Source organism: Oncorhynchus tshawytscha, linkage group LG26, assembly GCF_018296145.1.
Source record: "Oncorhynchus tshawytscha isolate Ot180627B linkage group LG26, Otsh_v2.0, whole genome shotgun sequence".
NCBI lineage: Eukaryota > Metazoa > Chordata > Actinopteri > Salmoniformes > Salmonidae > Oncorhynchus > Oncorhynchus tshawytscha.
The window spans coordinates 35,412,381-35,432,870 of NC_056454.1; the positions used below are offsets into that span (position 1 = coordinate 35,412,381).

The 20,490-nt window shown below is 41.8% G+C and overlaps 1 protein-coding gene across 1 annotated transcript in view; it reads left to right on the forward strand.

Moving 5' to 3' along the window:
• The first annotated feature begins 2,484 nt into the window (after positions 1–2,484).
• Positions 2,485–20,490, forward strand: part of LOC112224951 (von Willebrand factor C domain-containing protein 2-like) — a 34,737-nt gene continuing 16,731 nt past the window's right edge. The window contains exon 1 of the mRNA XM_024388542.2: positions 2,485–2,937. Coding sequence (XP_024244310.2) covers positions 2,485–2,937 — 453 coding nt within the window. The remainder of the gene's footprint in view (positions 2,938–20,490) is intronic.

Sequence of the window (20,490 nt, forward strand, 5' to 3'; positions counted from 1 at the left end):
GCTCGACTGAACAGCGACAGTGCTGAAGATAGCGCTGTCTGCCGCTGTGCCCTCTGCCACTGTCCGTGGTCCTGAAGTCAAATGCGTCCCCTCTTACTCACAAGGGCGATGTAAAGCGCCGCTGTTCTGCACGGTCCTCTTCACAAAATTGGCGGTATAGGCGGAGGACTTGAATCGGGGCTTTTTCACCTCAGCTTATTCAACTAACGAGAATCAAGCTATGATTGGTAGGCTACCATATTCTCTGCTTCTTCTCGGAGAGTGCGCACGGAAAAGTGTGGACAAATAAAATATCTTTAGTAGGCTAAACATTTAACTTTTACTGGAGATGCTGGGTTTAAACTTATTTTCTTTTAGTTAATTTTTCTCTTCTTAAAGGTGTATCTTCCAGAGTTTGGGTCTATTGTTCAAATTGCACTCGCTGCTGGATGTATGTTACAATGCATAATTCTGTTTTTGATCTACCTGCAGCATTTGGAAGTTGATTGAAATGACTCTCACTGCCGTGGACGACTATGAGTAGCCTATTGGCAAAAATAGAAGGCAATATAATTTCGTACCATTTTTTTCAAGGCTTCTTTTTCACACATCAGTACCTATTGTTATCTTTATCTACGGGAAATACGGGATCCTCTGAGTCATGTATCAGATTGATTTGTGTGTGCATATCACATCGCTCGCGCTGCTCCGAAGTCATCCGTACCGAAAATGGTCTCGTTTCTAACTGCTTTTACGCGCAACAACAGCAACTGAAGGGGGATTATATTTTTTATCTGGAGCCTGTTGGTTTAATCCAATGGTCAATCTGGAAGTTATTGGATCCTGTGTTTAATCCATTCTACTGGGTTTGGATCTCTGTTGATCCCGACTCCAACTAGTGGAACCGAACATTTCAACGCGGTGAGTTTATAATGCCCAATGTATCCACCTTCCCATTCACTGTAAAACTCATCCTAAAACCTCATGTCTTTTTTTCATTGTAAACACATCTTGTTTTTATTGGGAGGGGGGGGGGTGTTATCTTACTTAATATACTGACATTCTGCAATGTATGTAAGAAATGTAATAATAGAACATTATTCAGTTAAATCAACACTAGTCCATTGTCTATATCGGTCCACACTTTTCAGCGTTAAATTAACAGTGTGTTAAGCATTATTTGCATATTTCCCAGAGTGCCTTGCCTTTCAGTGAATTGTAAAGCTACAAACCTTAACTGTATTTGTTAATGACAGAGACATGATTGTTGCATTCATCAAATACAATTTCCTGGCCATCAAATGAGATCCTATGTAAACATGTTATCATAAGATGTAATTAACACACTGAAACACTTCTATAATAAGATCTTATTTTGAGGGCTGCATTTTTACCTAATACAGTGGCCTGAAATTCATGGCTTTCATGCTACATCAGGCCTGCAAATCACATTATGCTGGCTTGGAAAGTGATGTGTAATTCCTATTGGAATACAGCCAGAGTGGGGATATTCAACATTTTGAATCTTTATTCACCCACAACCTGCATTTCGAAAGACTGCCAGGGTTGGGAAGACTAAGATAGGAGACCACACCATGGATGTCAAACATACGGTCCAATCCGGCCAATTTAAAATGACTCAAATCAAAACTGAGTATAAAGTATAATGGACCTACATTCATACAGTTTCAGTGGGGCCCTCTGGACCTCATTGAAGATCAAATGCAGCACCCAGGGAAAAATGTATTTGATACCCCTGAGCTAAACCATTTCAACTGGAACAACCATTTCAGTAACGGGTAACATATTTTTTCTCTGCCCCATGGCAAAAACTGTGGAATTGCAGGAAAATAGCTTTAAAACTTCAACATTTTCTCTTAGCCTCATGACAAAAAGTGTAGAAATGCAAATTTTTCTCTCTGCACCTTGGCAAAATGTATTGAAATGCAGTAAGTTAGCTTATTTCCCCCAAAAAACGGTGGGTGGGCCCCTGGAGATCGGTGCCCTGGGGCCCCAAATGCGGTAATCCAGCCCTATAGTGCAATAAATCCAGCTCACGGATTGGATTAGAAAAATGTTTGTTATTTATTTTTGAGTAGCATAATATTAATTAACCAATCAATGTACATGCACAAACATAGATATTGAAACAAACAATTCTAAAAAGCCACCTGCAATAGAGCATACTGGGAAATATGATAAAGATGAGCATGGTTTTAACTTAACACTGGTTATTAACACCAACACTGGGGTTCTTTTACATCAGTGAGTGTTAAATTAATTATGTTAGTGTTAAATTAACACCTGGATCAACACACTGGACCCGTGTTAAATTTAACACTAAGTTTTGAATTAACACTTGAGAATTTGATGTGTTAGATTGTAAATCTTTTCTGGAATTGTGTCCGTTGCTGTGGATACTTCTAATTGAATATATACCATTCTATTTGCATGATATCATCAGCATGTTCATTTGGCCTTCGTGCTGCACAGACTGGGAATGGAATGGGCAAAGTAAATGCAACTTCGACCCTTTCCTTGACTGCAATAGGAATACCGCGGCGAAGGATGGGCCCTCTCTTTCCAACACCCTGCATTGTCCTCCTCGTCCTCCACGCCACCTTGTCACCAGCCTCCCTCAGTCCCGAGGATTACGCCGCAGACGAGGCAGAGCGAACTGCCAACAGCGACAACATCATTTTCGACGATTACCGGGGGAAAGTTTGTGTGGACGACAGTGGCTTTGTTTACAAACTGGGGGAGCGTTTCTTCCCAGGACACTCGAACTGCCCATGTGTGTGCACTGAGGATGGGCCAGTGTGCGACCAGCCGGAGTGCCCCAAGATACACCCTAAGTGCACAAAAGTGGAGCACAATGGATGCTGTCCTGAATGCAAGGAGGTTAAAAACTTTTGTGAATACAGGGGGAAAACTTACAAGATCCTGGAGGAATTTAAGGTAGGGATGTTTGGTGTTTATTGTTTTAATTTGCATGGTCTATTGATCAGTCGTTTGTAATCATTTTAAATGTTCAATTCTCATTTGGATGCAATTGCATTTGTACCACAATACACACTATAAGCAGTGTTGCTTATTTAGGTAGGCTGAATGAGCTAAGTGTGACAATTGTATGTGATCAAAACAATGCAGCAGTGTTGACTGGATAGCCATTCCACTCAAAACATCATGATTTTGTTTTCCCCCAATGTTCTCTGCTCGTAGAGAATCAACACAGCAAATTCTCCATTGTTAACGAAAGTCTAAATTAACAGTGTTCAATCAACCATGAAAGGATTGAGTCTGTGGACCTATATAGACACCGCGACAGTGTTAAATTTACACACTCCGTAGTGTAAAGCCTTATTCAAATATTTCCCAGAGTGCCATGCCTTTCGAGTAAATTGTAGAGTTACTGTATTTATTAGTGACAGATACATATTTGTTGCATTCATCCATTTCCAGTCCTATGGACTTCACCAAGTGACATCCTAAGTGGATATGTTATCTTTCAACATATATATTTAACACAACACCATATGTTTTTTTCTTAAGACCTTATTTTGAGGGCCTAGCTTCACCCTAGTACAATGGCCTGAAAGTCATACACAGCTCATTATCATATTATCCAGCATTCAATATTGCAAACATTTATAAAAAATCACATGATTTCATTAGCCTTGAAACCATGTCTCTGTAACTAATAAATTCAGTCATGGGTGGTAACTCTACAATTTACTCGAAAGGCAAGGCACTCTGGGAAATATTTAAATAAGACTGTACACTAAGCAGAGTTAACATTTAACACTGTTTCGGTGTAAACATGGGTCCACAGAGACTCAACATTTTAATTGTTGATTCAACACTCTTAGTCTTAATTCATTATATTACACTGTAAAAAACACAACTTGTTTTAATGGTAAATTACTGACAAACAGTTACCTGTAAGTTACTGTAAAAAGAAGTACAGCATGTTACTGTACATTATTGTAAATAAGTGCCTTCTTCACAGCAATGTAGAGTTAAACCAAGGTTTATTGGAATTTACAGTAACATAAGTTACCTTAAAAACAAGTTACAATGTTTACAGTGTAGAATACTGATAATAATGGCCCCGGAGGGGATGGCTGCCATTTTACGGGCTCCTAAACAACTGTGCCATTTTGTTTTGCATTGTTTGTAACTCATTTTGTACATAATGTTGCTGCTACCATCTCTTATGACCTAAAAAAGCAATTACTCACCTAGAACTGGACAAAGAGTTTTTCTTTAATGAGTCCAATGCAAAATATATGCTGCTTTGTCAAGACAAGGCCCAAATCCCACCTTTACTCCACACACATACAAAGCATACAAAGCTCTCCCTCACCCTTCATTTTTGCAAATCTGATAATTAATAATTATAATAATTATATCATCCTGATTACTGCTTACAAGCAAATACTAAAGCAGGAAGTACCAGTGACTCACGCAATATGGAAGTGGTCAGATGATGCGGATGCTAAAGGACTGTTTTGCTAGCACAGACTGGAATATGTTCCGGGATTCATCCAATGGCATTGTGGAGTATACCACCTCAGTCACCGGCTTCATCAATAAGTGCATTGGCGACATCGTCCCCACAGTGACCGTATGTACATTTCCCAACCAGAAGCCATGGATTACAGGCAACATCCTCACTGAGCTAAAGGAGCGAACCATCAAACAGGCAAAGCGTCAATACAGGACTAAGATTGAATCCTACTACACCGGCTCTGATGCTTGTCAGGTGTGGCAGGACTTGGTGAAACAGATCAGGGTATGACAGTACCCCCCCCCCATAGCAGGGTGGCTGGTCGCCCCATTGCAGGGTGGCATAGAGAGGGGGCGAGTAAGGGGAGAAGAACAATTATCTTTCAGACCCACCAGTGTACTCCAACGAATATGATAGCTCTCTTGAAGGGACAAGTAGACACAAAATGACCGGCAGTACCATAATACAGACAACTCTGGGTCTCAAGTCTGCGTACGCGTTTGGCTGGAGAAAGCCCAGCCCTGCATCGGCTTGGGAAGAGGTGAGTTTATCAGCTACAAGGCGGGATCCCTGAGTGAGCGATTGGGACAGCATTCGAACCTCTTCTCCCTCCTACGTTCCCGTAGCCGACCATTGATCTGGATGGTTAAAGCGATGAGTGAGTCGAGATCCGTCGGTAGTTATCGGGCTGCCAGCTCATCCTTTACCTCTTCTGATAATCCATGCAGGAACGTGTTGAACAGCGCTTCTGGGTTCCAGGTACCCTCTGCTGCTAGCGTGCGGAACTCCACCACATAGTCTGCCGCACTGAAGGTGTCCTGCCGAAGCTGGAGTAACTTCCAGGCAGTCTCTCTCCCGGACACTGGAGCCTTCAACACCTTTCTCACCTCTGCCACGAATACCTGAGGCAGACGGCGGATTGTTGCTCCCATACCGCCGTGGCCCAGGCGAGTGCCTTCCCGGACATCAGCGTGGTAATATACGCTATATTCAAGCGGTCAGAGGAGAATGAAGAAGGCTGCAGCTCAAAAACGAGGGAGCACTGGGAGAGAAAGGCCCGGCAGGTTCTGGAATGTCCATCATTTCACTCCGGTGGAGGTAAGCGGGGTTCTCGGGATACCGGGGTGATGACGCTGCTACCAGCTGGGTTACAGAGGGGCTGGGAGGGTACCGTCGTGGTCGGCTGCCTAGTAGGCAACCCACGGACTTGCTCCCGCAAAATGTCCAATGCTTGGTCGTGACGATCAGCCGTGGCCTGGAATCCCTCCATCATGCCGCAAAGCAACTCCTCATGCATACCAATGGTGGCTTCTTGGGAGGAGATGGAGTAGCGGAGCTGGTCCAAGACTGCTGGTTCAGTCATGGCCAGTTCGTACTGTCAGGGATCAAGGTAAGACCCAGATGCAGACTGTCGAAGTAACACTGTTTATTGTAGCAACAGGGGCAGGCAAAGACAGGTCAAGGCAGGCAGGGGTCGAAACTCCAGGGTAAGGCAAAGGTAAAGGACGACAGGCGGGTACATGGTCAGGACAGGCAAAGGTAAAAACCGGGAGGACTAGCAAAGAAAGGCTGGGAAACGATAGGAGCTGACAGGAAAAACGCTGGTAAGCTTGAACGAACAAGACAAACTGGCAAGTGTCTTCATTGACATTTTCAACCTGTCCCTGACCGAGTCTGTAATACCTACATGTTTCAAACATGTGCCCAAGAAAGCGAAAGTAACCTGCCTAAATGATTACAGCCCCATAACACTGACATCGGTAGCCATGAAATGCTTTGAAAGGCTTCTCATGGCTCACATCAACACCCTCCTGCCGGAAACCCTAGACCTACTCCAATTCGCATACCGCCCCAACAGATCCACAGATGACACAATCGCACTCCACACTGCCCTTTCCCACCTGGACAAAAGGAACACCTACATGAGAATGCTATTCATTTACTACAGCATTCAACACCATAGTGTTGCTGTTAATTGACTGTGTCCACATCACCAACAAACTTTCATGGTCCAAACACACCAAGACAGTCGTGAAGAGGGCACGACAGAACCTATTCCCCCTCAGAAGTTTGAAAATATTTAACATGGGTCCCCAGATCCTCAAAATGTTCTGCAGCTGCACCATCGAGAGCATCCTGACCGGTTGCATCACCGCCTGGTATAGCAACTGCTCGGCATCTGGCCGTATGGCGCTAAAGAGGGTAGTGCGTACAGCCTAGGACATCACTGGGGCCAAGCTTCCTGACATCCAGGACCTACAGTGGGGTAAAAAGTATTTAGTCAGCCACCAATTGTGCAAGTTCTCCCACTTAAAAGATGAGAGAGGCCTGTAATTTTCATCATAGGTACACTTCAACTATGACAGACAAAATGAGAAAAAAAATCCAGAAAATCACATTGTATGATTCTTAATGAATTTGCAAATTATGGTGGAAAATAAGTATTTGGTCACCTACAAACAAGCAAGTTTCTGGCTCTCACAGACCTGTAACTTATTTTTTAAGAGGCTTATCTGTCCTCCACTCATTACCTGTATTAATGGCACCTGTTTGAACTTGTTATCAGTATAAAAGAGACCTGTCCACAACCTCAAACAGTCACACTCCAAACTCCACTATGGCCAAGACCAAAGAGCTGTCAAAAGACACCAGAAACAAAATTGTAGACCTGCACCAGGCTGGGAAGACTGAATCTGCAATAGGTAAGCAGCTTGGTTTGAAGAAATCAACTGTGGGAGCAATTATTAGGAAATGGAAGACATACAAGACCACTGATAATCTCCCTCGATCTGGGGCTCCACGCAACATCTCACCCAGTGGGGTCAAAATGATCACAAGAACGGTGAACAAAAATCCCAGAAGCACACGAGGGGACCTAGTGAATGACCTGCAGAGAGCTGGGACCAAAGTAACAAAGCCTACCATCAGCAACAAACTACGCCGCCAGGGACTCAAATCCTGCAGTGCCAGACGTGTCCCCCTGCTTAAGCCAGTACATGTCCAGGCCTGTCTGAAGTTTGCTAGAGAGCATTTGGATGATCCAGAAGATTATTGGGAGAATGTCATATGGTCAGATGAAACCAAAATATAACTTTTTGGTAAAAACTCAACTCGTTGTGTTTGGAGGACAAAGAATGCTGAGTTGCATCCAAAGAACACCATACCTACTGTGAAGCATGGGGGTGGAAACATCATGCTTTGGGGCTGTTTTTCTTCAAAGGGACCAGGACGACTGATCCGTGTAAAGGAAAGAATGAATGGGGCCATGTATCGTGAGATTTTGAGTGAAAATCTCCTTCCATCAGCAAGGGCATTGAAGATGAAACGTGGCTGGGTCTTTCAGCATGACAATGATCCCAAACACACCGCCCGGGCAACACAGGAGTGGCTTCGTAAGAAGCATTTCAAGGTCCTGGAGTGGCCTAGCCAGTCTCCAGATCTCAACCCCATAGAAAATCTTTGGAGGGAGTTGAAAGTCCGTGTTGCCTAGCAACACCCCAAAACATCACTGCTCTAGAGGAGATCTGCATGGAAGAATAGGCCAAAATAACAGCAACAGTGTGTGAAAACCTTGTGAAGACTTACAGAAAACGTTTGACCTCTGTCATTGCCAACAAAGGGTATATAACAAAGTATTGAGATTAAGTATTTGGTCAATAACAAAAGTTTTTTTCCACCATTATTTGCAAATAAATTAATTAAAAGTCCTACAATGTGATTTTCTGGATTTTGTACCTTAATTTTGTCTGTCGTAGTTGAAGTGTACCTACAATGAAAATTACAGGCCTCTCTCATCTTTTTAAGTGGGAGAACTTGCACAATTGGTGGCTGACTAAATACTGTTTTGCCCCACTGTATATACTAGGTGTTGTCAGAGGAAGACCCCCAAAATTGTCAAAGACTCCAGTCACCCAAGTCATAGATTGTTCTCTCCTCTACCGTATGGCAAGCGATACCGGAGTGCCAAGTCTAGGACCAAAAGGCTCCTTAACAGCTTCTACCCCCAAGCCATAAGACTGCTGAACAATTAGAAATAGCCACCCGGACAATTTCCATTGACCACCCTGTTTGTTTTTACACTGCTGCTATTCGCTGTCTATTATTTATGCATAGTCACTTTACAATTACAATTACCTCAACTAACTTGTACCCCTGCACGTTGACTCGGTACCGATACCCCCTGAATATAACCTTGTTATTGTTATGTAATTTTCTTGTCTTACTTTTTATTTTTATTCTACTTTGGTTTATTTAGTAAAAAAAATGTTGAACTCTGCATTGTTGGTTAAGGACTTATAAGTAAGCATTTCACTGTAAGGTCTACACCTGTTGTATTTGGTGCATGTGACAAATACATTTTGATTTGATTTGATAGTCATAGTGCAACATGAACTCATTAACTTATTGCATTATTTGACATCTGTTCTATTTACCTAATACACCAGATTTTGACGTTAAACTTTATTTTCCACTCAAAATGATGCCATAATATCCCCAAACTCTTTACATAGCAAGAACCTTGAAATGTTAAGGTTAGGTAAGAACCCTGAAAAAGTTAAGGTCCTTTAATTTGGTTTTTCAAAATTCAAAATGATAAATAATTATAACAATAAGCTATCAAGTCAAATTAGGCAAACCAAATGGTCATCTAATCAAGGAAAAGCAAAAACAAAAGCAATCTGTCCATCAGTCAGTCCACAATGTGTCTTTGTGTTGTGGGTGGGGTCTGGGCTGGCAGTTGCTGGATGGAGGTGGCAGTTGTGGTTGGTCAGTGCTGTGTCCAGGGTTGTTGCTGGTGTTGGGGCCAGGACTGAAGTCTTGTTGGTGCTGGGACCAGAGTGGAAAACTGGAGACCAGGAAAAAACAGGAACCGGGAACAAGGAACTGGGGCTGATTCAGGTGCTGGATTGGTATCTGGGTCTGTAGAGGGGAGGAAGGCCAGCCTGATGAGCAAGCAAACACACAAACTTTCCTGTGGCCTGATCACCAGGTGAAGGTTTGATCTTTGGTCCCTCCTCTGCACTTCTTCCAGTATTCTGGTGCTGTGACTCGGTCTGGTGCTGGAACTGGGTCTGGTGCTGGAACTGGTGTTGAATCTGCAGAGGGGAGGTTAAGGTTGGGGTTAAGGTTAGAGGAGAGGCTGGGCCTGAACCTGGTGGCAGAGAGAAAGTTGTAAATGTGCACGTCTTATGACACAGCAAATCATGGTATCTTGTATTCAGGCCTACGCCTACTCTGTGGATTAGAAATGGACAAAATGAGATTATATTAGATAATCTGGTCGGCGTCTATCGGCGTCTAGCCTATGTATTTATCCATCCTCCAGGCTAAGATTCTCAAGCGTCTCAAGCATCTTTGCTGTGACAGTGGGGGGCGTAACGGATATGGCTGATTAGTAATGACACTGTGCTGTACAACTACAGGCACCTCACACTTTATCAATGGGCTTGGAGATTCCCCAAGCACATTCATCAATGGCAAATTGAATGCTTTGAGCCATGGTTGGAGCTGTACCACGATTGAGGTAGGCTGGCCTACTATACTATCCTATTATACTGGATAAAATCTATGCATACCCAGGCCTACCCTAAGGCCTGAACTGGCCTGATATATTTATATGATGATTAATCATGGCAATTAGTCGTGTTGGTTGGACATTACATGATGGAAGAGGCTGAAGCACATTGTCAGTGTTGGAGGGCAGTCGGGTGAGAGCAAGAGAAGATGGCAGAGTCATATATTTATTGTTCTGTAGTTGCCATGGCACCAGCCTAAACAGAGAGCTTAAACAGAGAACTCCTGTAAATGTGTACATATTTAATTATTTGTTATTTGTTTTTTTATCAGCTGTTTTGTTTTTGATAACATTGAGTTTTAGTGCATATTTCTGGTGTTTTTTTACCCACAGATTTGCAGATAGACTGGCAGGTCAACTATTTTTGGCTTGTTAGCTAGCCAATTGTTTTTGTTTGAATGATGCATCTGGACACTGTACCAGCTTTTTTGTTTCACCTGGCTGCTGGTTCCTGATCTTTTGAAAACATCAATTTAAGAGTCACCTGAAGCCTGAGAAGAATGGGAGATGGAGTAAATTAATGCAGTGCTGAGGCAGAGGGCTTGTGGTTGGGGACGACTGGCTTGTACTCTGAACTGTGTGTGGTGAGCTTTCTGGCACCAAGAGCTGCTGATGCGTCACCCAACTGGATGCCATACATTGTGAAGGAGGATAAGTCCAGTAGCTACACGACTCGTGCTGGTTCCCAGAGTAGCCTTCTACATGATTGTCACCAGACTCTTCATCAACCATCTCCCTGACCATACTACCTCTGATCAAGCCATGAACTTCCCATCTCTATCTTTGGATGATGCATGGACTCAAAGACATGACCTATTGGTTACCTAACTATGGCTAAACTACTCATGATGAAGTATTGCTTGTTTATTTTTTGCTTTTGAATCACATTAAGATTGTTATGAAAAGTGCTGTAGAAATGTGATAAATTATTATAATTATTATTATTATAGTGTTGGTATGGACATGTCTTGTCTATACTGACCAATAGTGATTCTTATCAGTGGCTTGTAAACATTACCTACAGTATACTACAGTGCTGCTCATTTAATTTAGCTATGAGAGAGTCAGTTGAACCTACAGATTGGAAGAGTAGGATTGAGTAAAGAATAAGTCGATTTTCACTTGCATAGATAGACCCATTTTTCACCCACACACTGTTGCCTATATCCCCCAACAGTGTTTAATAGAACTCTACCGGATAATGCAGCAATCATTCTAAGCATGAGAAGGAATTGTACCAACTTTTATCTCAGAACATATCTTAGACCTGTGACAGGAGGAACACCTGGGGGGGATACACAATGAGCTGAATACAGTACAGTAGCTCTGACATGACAAACCTAAACTAAATCATCCAGAGATATGCCCTAAATAGTAATGCATATTGAGACTGTAATGCCTTTTTTTACTGATGTGAAATAGGAAATGTTATATTAGAAACAGTAGGCTAGCTAGATGAGCAGCTTAATCCCATGGTGCCTCCCTAATCTGCTGTTAGAGCATTGTTTTTCTCTCCCTGTCAATAAAAAACAATATACACTATTTACAGGGTTCATATTTGTTATTATAAACTGGGTGGTTTGAGCCCTGAATGCTGACTGGCTGACAGCCGTGGTATATCAGACCCTATAACACTGGTATGACAAAACATGTGTTTTTACTGCTCCAATTACATTGGTAACCAGTCTATAATAGCAATAAGGCACCTCTGGAGGTTGTGGTATATGGTCAATATACCACAGCTAAGGGTTGCGTTGTACATAAGAACAACCCTTAGCCCTGGTATATTGGTCTTATACCACACCCCCTCAAGACTTATTTCTTAATTATAGTGTCAAGAAACATACCAACTCTTATGCAGTATCATATCATTCCTAGTATATCTTGTGTAAATTCCTCCAGTGAAGATGTGTATAGATCAAATCCAATTTTATTTTTCACATGCGCCGAATTCAACAGGTGTAGACCTTTCCGTGAAATGCTCACTTACAAGCCTGTAACCAACAATGCAGTTTTAAGAAAATAATGAGGCTATATACAGGGGGTACTGGTACTGAGTCAATGTGTGGGCTTACAGGTTAGTCAAGGTAAAATTACTATGCATAGATAATAAACAGCCAGTAGAGATGTATAAACAAAGGGAGGGGGTGTCAATGCAAATAGTGCAGGTGGCCACTTGATTAATTGTTCAGCGGTCTTATTGTTTGGGGTTAGATGCTGTTAAGGAGCCTTTTGGACCTAGACTTGGCACTCAGGTACACTTGCCGTGCGGTAGCAGAGAGAACAGTCTATGACTTGGGTGACTGGCCTCCCTCTGACAACACGTAGTATGTAGGTCCTGGATGATGAACTAGGCCGTACGCACTACCCTCTGCAGCGCCAAGCAGTTGCCATACCAGGTGGTGATGCAACCGGTCAGGATGCTGTCAAGGGTGTAGCTGTAGAACCTTTAGAGGATCTGAGTACCCATGCCAAATCTTTACAGTCTCCTGAGGGGGAAAAGGTGTTGTTGTGGCCTCTTCACGACTTTCTTGGTGTGATTGGACCATGATAGTTTGGTGGTGATGTGGAAACCAAGGAACTTGAAACTCCCGCCCTGCTCCACCTCAGCTCCATCGATGTGAATGGGAGCATGTTCAGCCTTCCTTTTCCTGTAGTCCACGATAATCTCTTTTGTCTTGCTCACGTTGAGGGAGAGGTTGTTGTTGTGACACCACACTGCCAGGTCTCTGACCTCCTCCCTATAGGCTGTCCAGGGTTGGGTCGGTTACTTTCTAAATGTAATCCATTACAGTTACCTGTCCAAAATTGTAATCAGTAACGTAACTTTCAGATTACCCAAACTCAGTAACGTAATCTGATTACATTCAGTTACTTTTAGATTACTTTAGATTTAGATTACTTTCCCCTTGAGGCATTAGAAGAAGACAGCAATGTATGTTACCAATTGAAGAACATATTTTGCAAGATAAATCTATGTTAAAGTTTATATTGCTGGCCATATATATTTTTTATTTAACCTTTATTTAACTAGGCAAGTCTTACTGTAAATTGGTCAGTGTAGATTAGATTAACAAGAATTTAAGCTTTTGCCCATATGTCTATGTCCCGGGGATTTTTTTGTTTGTTTCTTACAACCTCATGCTAATCACATTAGCCTACGTTTCCTCAACTGTCCCGTGGGGGATATTCTTATTTACAATGACGGCCAAACCCTGGCCTGGACGACGCTAGGCCAATTGTGCACCGCCCTATGGGACTCCCAATCACGGCTGGTTGTGATACAGCCTGGAATCAAACCATGGTCTGTAGTGATGCCTCTAGCAGTGAGATGCAATGCCTTAAACCACTGCGGGAGCCCAAAATATATGGATGTTAAATTTTATGGTTTGGTTATGTAGGCTTCTTCTAACCCATCACCACATACAATGATATGATTAAATGATAATATTTACATTAAAATCACAATTCCAGTCATTCCAATAAATGTTGTACCCCTTGATCTTCAAGAATAGGACTTTGAAATATGGAAGTCTAGATTAGCCAAATTGTTTTACCTGAGCATAACCCCAAAACTAAGGACTTATTAGCCAGCGCTACTCTGTTGTTTATGATTTTGTTGTCATGGAGGACTGATTGGGCTCAATAATTCAAGTTGAAAAATAAATGCTGCGCTCATGGAATGGCATGCTTTGAGCACTACTTAAAAGTGCTATTTACATGTGATAAATGAATGCCATATGCTGCATTTGCAATAGGCCCATTATTTACCTTTTTGTTGGTGACACTTTTATCTCGTTTAAAGGGCAAATCCACAGATGAAACAATAACAAAATGGATGCCTGTCACGCCCTGGTCTAAGTATTTTGTGTTTTTCTTCATGTATTGGGTCAGGCCAGGGTGTGGCATGGGGTTTTTGTATTGTGGTGTGTTTTGTCTTGGGGTTCTGGTGTGTTTGTATTGGGATTGTAGCTAGTGGGGTTATCTAGCAAAGTCTATGGCTGTCTGGAGTGGTTCTCAATCAGAGGCAGGTGTTTATCGTTGTCTCTGATTGGGAACCATATTTAGGCAGCCATATTCTTTGAGTTTGTCGTGGGTGATTGTCCTTAGTGTATTTGGTCCTGTCTCTGTGTTAGTTTACGCAAGTATAGGCTGTTTCGGTTTTCGTTACTTTATTTGTTTTATAGTGTTTGTATTTAGATTCGTGTTACGTTTGTTGAATAAACATGGATCGCAATCTACACGCTGCATTTTGGTCCGACTCTCCTTCACACCTAGAAAACCGTTACAATGCCCTGTTCTGTTTTTGGTAAATGGCTGAGGGATGGGCCACGAGAAATGAACCACTCAGATTAATAGACAGAGCTATCGATGCAAGGACAGACAGTCCATGATATATAAAAAGTATTGTTTTAATCATGTTATGAGGCTACAGTGTTTGTTTACATTTACAATGTTTACAAACTTCGGAGAAAAACAAGCTTACAGTTGAAGTCGGAAGTTAACATACACCTTAGCCAAATACATTTAAACTCAGTTTTTCACAATTCCTGACATTTAATCCCAGTAAAAATTCCCTGTTTTAGGTCAGTTAGGATCACCACTTTATTTTAAGAATGCGAAATCTTGGTTCCAGGAAGATTTCTTTTGGTTTTCCACAGAGGGTTTTACATGGAACTAAAAAGGGTTATCCTATGGGTACAGCCAAATAACCCTTTTGGAACTTTTTTTCCATTATACTTTAGTATTCACTGTGCATGCAGTTGCCAATGTCATTAATTTCCTTTACATGTAATGTGTCCCCAATCATCAACTTATGTGATGATTAGCATTAAATCAAATTATGCAAATGTTCCATTTCCATTCCCAAGCAAACCATGGTCCCTAAAGTTTGATATAAAAGTTAGACAGTAGCTAGGTTTCAATCCAATTGGCAAAATATTTTCATGCAAATATTCTAGAATCTGCATAAAGAAAACATGTGCATTTTCTAACCAAAGGTGTGTTTCCACCAAATGAACTTGTTGTGGATAAAAATCAGTGCGTGATGACATAGTGCACACACAAAATAATGATGTACCGAATAAAAATCTAAAGTTCAATGTGTTTCCATCACTTTTTCAACTCTACCGATAGTTTTTTTCACAAAACTGTTGCGTTAAGTGGCAAATGTGCCTACTCTGGCTCTGGTCTTGGCACCTGCGCACTAGCCAACAGCTAGCAGATACAGTGCGGGTTAGCTAGTCTACAAAATGAGATTATTATGAGATGAGAGTATTTTTATTTGAGAATATTTTTACTTGTCAAATAGCAGTCAAGCATCACTCATCATGTCCCCAGAGTAAAACTCTCAATAGTTATTGGAAAGCAGCATCAAGCTCATCACCGTGTACTTTCACCACCCTGTGAAATTCATCGTAACTTATTTTATCTGTAGCCTAATTAACAGCATGGTTTTCCAAGTAGTGGGAGGACCACACACCATATTGTTGCGTGACTTCAAATTGACTTTGTTTCCACCACCATTTCCCGCATAATTAATTTTACTAACACAAAAAGATCCCACCATGTCGAACTAACAAATTATCTGTCGACATTTAGAAAATTACACCGAAACTTCCTGTTTCCATCACAGGTTTTTTTTTATATATACGATATGACTTTACTTGCATAAAAACTGTGAATTGAAACGTGGTTAGTGGGCACCAAAATTTGTAATTTTTGTTTGTAAGAAATCTCATCTCTCGAATAGCTCAGTTCATTGATTTGATTTTCCTATTGTCCATGTTCCACCTTTGTCCTTGATCACATTCTTCAACTCAATTCAATTCAATCACAATGTGACTGCTCACCCCAGTGAAACACCTGGCACTAATTTTAGACTCCATATCATTTACAAGGCTTTTAGATCTCCAAAAAGAGCATGGCATTAGCTAATTAGTATGAGGCACTTAAGTAAAGCAGTGTGTTGCTAATAAGGTTGTGAGAGATCAGCCCTTTAAACCCGTGTACTTAATCCATTGTGATCAGTGACTGGGGGCGCGTCCCATGGCACCTTATTCCCTTTATAGTGCATTACTTTTGACCAGGGCCCTTAGGGTAGTGCACTATAAAGGGAATGGGGTGACATTTGGAACTCAGCCTGGCTGGATCGGTGTTGAGCGGACGAAGCCTCTTAGGCCTGTATTGGGATGCAGATCCATGCTCCCCTCAGGGAGAGAGAGAGGCCTGTAAGTAAAGCCTGCTGGTTTGATGTGAGATCAAGTCCATCAATAGTGCAGCTCACCCTCACATCCCCACTAACCTTGAGTGGCAGGGCCGGGCGAGAGGGAAGGACATTTCACACCTCTTGAAAAACCATTCATTTGTTCCTATCGATTTTCTCACCTGAACAGAGAAATTACAAGGAGAGGCAGAACACAGAGGGGAAACTGTGGATGGTCAATGAAAATCGCCATTTTCAGATAGTTTAGATAAATAATTGATATAGCAAAGAATTCCCATTGACCACAGCTTTGAAGCTTTGGTCAGATCACTGTTGTGGGGTTGTTGATCCGTGACAGGCATCTGATGACTTGAGGAAGCTAAAGTCATAATCACCATGGTTGTGCCAGAATGAAAGTGCCTATTTATGAAAGTATTAAAGACATGAAAGTATAATTTCTCTTTGAATTACTGTATAAAACGATGACTGCATAGTGTCCAGCGGAGTAAACAAAAAATTGAAGGGTGTTGGTAGCTTCTGATCAAAGCCCCAATTAAGAGGATGCTGACAGGGCTGGCTGGTTAACCTTTGGCGTGGGCTGCGGTGGCATTTCCTTGGCCGTCGTCCTGGCTCTTTATGCATAGCTCCGCATTTACTGAACACAGCAGGCGGGGAAGGAGTCCAACAGAGATCTATATCTTTAAGACCCACAAGGCAGGTTCGATCTCTTTAAGGTTGGAGATCTCTCTGATATCTCTTCTAAACAAAGAGGCATGCAGACATAGGGACCATGAGAGAAACACTGGGGTTTTGGAACACAAGCAGTGTATCTAAGACCAACAAGGCAGGTTTCATCTCTGTAAGGTTGGAGATATCTCTGAGGGTTGATTCAAACTACTGTGCCAAGTGCCAGGCCGAGCTGAGCCATGATGCACTGGCTTGGTTAGGCATTCAACATAGCTGCTGGAACCGTGCTGGAAAGGACAATGTAGGGAGGATGTATAGGAGCCAGGATGTGAAAAGGGTATTATATTTCTCCTAAACACAGGCCAAGAGAGAAACACTAAAGTTTTAATCTCACAGATCAGACTGTATCACCACCTTGTCCAACATTATGTGTCTCATAGTAACTAATTCACTGATCATGGAATAGGGAATGTGATCAATCTTTTGTGCAAGTGTCTCAGGGTTACATTCTGTATAGATGTAGGGTCTTCATTTGATCACTATTTTGTTAATGAGAATTTCCCTGCACAGCAGGAAATGTAAACTTGTAGTGTATTCAAAGTTTAAAGTTTGTAATTTCCACTTTAAAATGTCATACTTAATTTGCCCTAATGTAAAATGTATCAACTCCTACAAAAAATGTCCATTAATTATAATCCACATAATAATTCACATTTACGGTTCCTGTATTATTTTCCTGCTGGAGAAAACTGGCTCAAATTAAGATACTACATCTGTAGATACCTTGTCAGTAATAAAACCCTTTGATAAGTAAGGACTCTCTAAGCATTGATTGATCACGGACGATGCCCTGTAATCTGTTAAGAAATATGATCCAGCCTTAAAGACCTCATTCATCAGAAAGTGAATATTTCTATCCACAGAATGCTGAGTCAGTCTCTATTGGGCAGTGGTCCATTTTTAATATGGATGTAATGTAGTTGATGTGGAGCTACTTTCTTAGCCTGATGGACAGTTATGTGGTTTGGTGATGGGGACGGTAGAGTGAAAACAATAGTAGTTCCATAGAAAAATAGTCATATTTGTGAATTAGTCTGTAGAAATAGAATCACATAACTATGGGTGGGTCTTTGCTGCTGTGTTGTATTCAGTACTATAGCACACTAAGTACAGTTTCATTTCAGATGCATGTAATGTAGAATATAACACAGATATATATATAAATATATATATACAGTATATTTATAAGATAGAGAGATAGTATACAGTATGTATATAAGACAGTATGAGAGAGTTGTGCCACTCAACCTCGGTAGGTGTTTCACCTACAGGGTTCCCCGTCCGACGAGGAAGGGACCAGTCCGCCCGCCGTCGCGCCCGTACTACCCCCGGTCCTACCCCCGGTCCTACCCCCAGCCTCTGCAGCGCAGCTCCAATCAAGAACCAGGAAATATAGGGTGAGTTCAGATCCCAGGCCACAGATATAAAACAACTGTTCTATATCTATGTCCCGTGTGAGAAGAACAGGACTCGACAGGCTGTAGGGCTGAAATCCGATCAATCCCCATCCCATCCGTGTTCCTGACTGAGATCTCTAGGGGAGAGGGGTGAGAGATGGGCTGAGAAGGACCTTAAAGACATTTGTTGTTGGGTCTCCATCCATTCAAAAATGGCACAAAAAGCAACTGTAGTCTTACAAGCTACACTGATTTATTTTGTTTTTACATAACGTTAATCCTCTTAAATATATTCTGAGTGTAAAAAACATTATGAACACCTGCTCTTTCCATGATATAGACTGACCAGCTAAATCCAGGTGAAAGCTATGATCCCTTATTGATGTACATTGTTAAATCCACTTCAATCCATGTAGATAAAAGGGAGGCAGGTTAAACGAGACATGTTAAAGAGGGTGAATGGGCAAGACACAAGATTTATGTGCCTTTGAATGGGGTATGTTAGTAGGGGACAGGCGGGCCGGTTTGTGTCAAGGACTGCGACACTGTTGGGTTTTTGACGCTCAACAATTTTCCGTCTGTATCAAGAATGGACCATCACCAAAAGGACATCCAGCCAACTTGACACAACTATGGGAAGCATTGGAGTCAACATGGGCCAGCATCCCTGTAGAATGCTTTCGTCACCTTGTAGAGTCCATGACCCGATGGATTAAGGCTGTTCTAAGGGCAAAAGGGTGGGGGTGGGTACAACTCATCAGCTAACATCACTTCTCGTGAATTTTTAAGCATTTATGTAATAAAAAAAGCACATCAAGGCTTTATTCTTAATGTTAAATGACTGATATCATCTCATAGAACAAAACATATTAGATCTCCTAAACCTGTGTTAACCTCAGACCATATTTTTGCCGTTTATCCCAAAACCCTATTCTTTCCCCACTATTTTTCCCATAGGAATGGCTGAACAAACCAGAGGGGACTAATTTCCGTTTTTTAGGAATACAAGCTGGCGAGCTCTATTACCCACATTGTTACAAGAGACAGATAGGACACAGTTTAATAACATGGGAATCCAAGAGATCCAGCTCTGAATCTACTGAATAGTAAAGCACTCATCAGAATCATAACAGAAGTGACTGCAGTGGAAGTTTCTAAATAAAATGCAGTTATTTACTAATGACACTTTTGGACAAAATGTCAAGGTTTAGGTTCAATTCTGAGGGTGTTATAACTCTCAGCTCTCTCAACTGCCCAGTCTGACATTGCAGCAGCTTTTTAAACACTGATCAGGCTCATAAGAGTAGTGTCTGACTGCAGTAAAAGTTCTGCAACAAAATGCAATGCCTTTCACAATCACAAATATTACAGGAAAACCAATTTACAAAGTAATGAACCAATATATCACCCTTTGCACAGCAGAAAATGATAGAATGGAGGACAGAACACACACTTTTACACACACGTGTGCATACACACAAAAAAAAACTTCACCGCCCACACTGCACATCCTACACTAATTAGTTACTGTGCTCTTCAGCACTGACACCTATGAAAGGAAACCTATGAAAAGCATCTAAAATAAGTTGCTCAAATTGATTTTCCTATCCAATTTGCCTGAAGAAAAAAGCATTGTTTTAAGTTCAAAAGCTGATTAAGAGAAGCAAACAAGTAGGTCAGAGATAACTGGAGCGTTGAACTAGTTTGAGCAAGTTCCCCGCATAACTTACTTTAAATGAGTTAACTGAGTGAGGTAAATGAAAGCTAAAAAAGATTGCCTTGTGTCTTTATCTGACTTTGGATACCCCTTATACCCCCCCCATCCCTTCATCTCCCATCTCTACCTCTCCTCTCCCATCTCTACCTCTCCTCTCCCATCCCTTCATCTCCTCTCCCATCTCTATGTCTCCTCTCCCATCCCTTCATTTCCCATCTCTACCTCTCCTCTCCCATCCCTTCATCTCCCATCTCTACCTCTCCTCTCCCATCTCTACCTCTCCTCTCCCATCCCTTCACTTCCCATCTCTACCTCTCCTCTCCCATCCCTTCATCTCCCATCTCTACCTCTCCTCTCCCA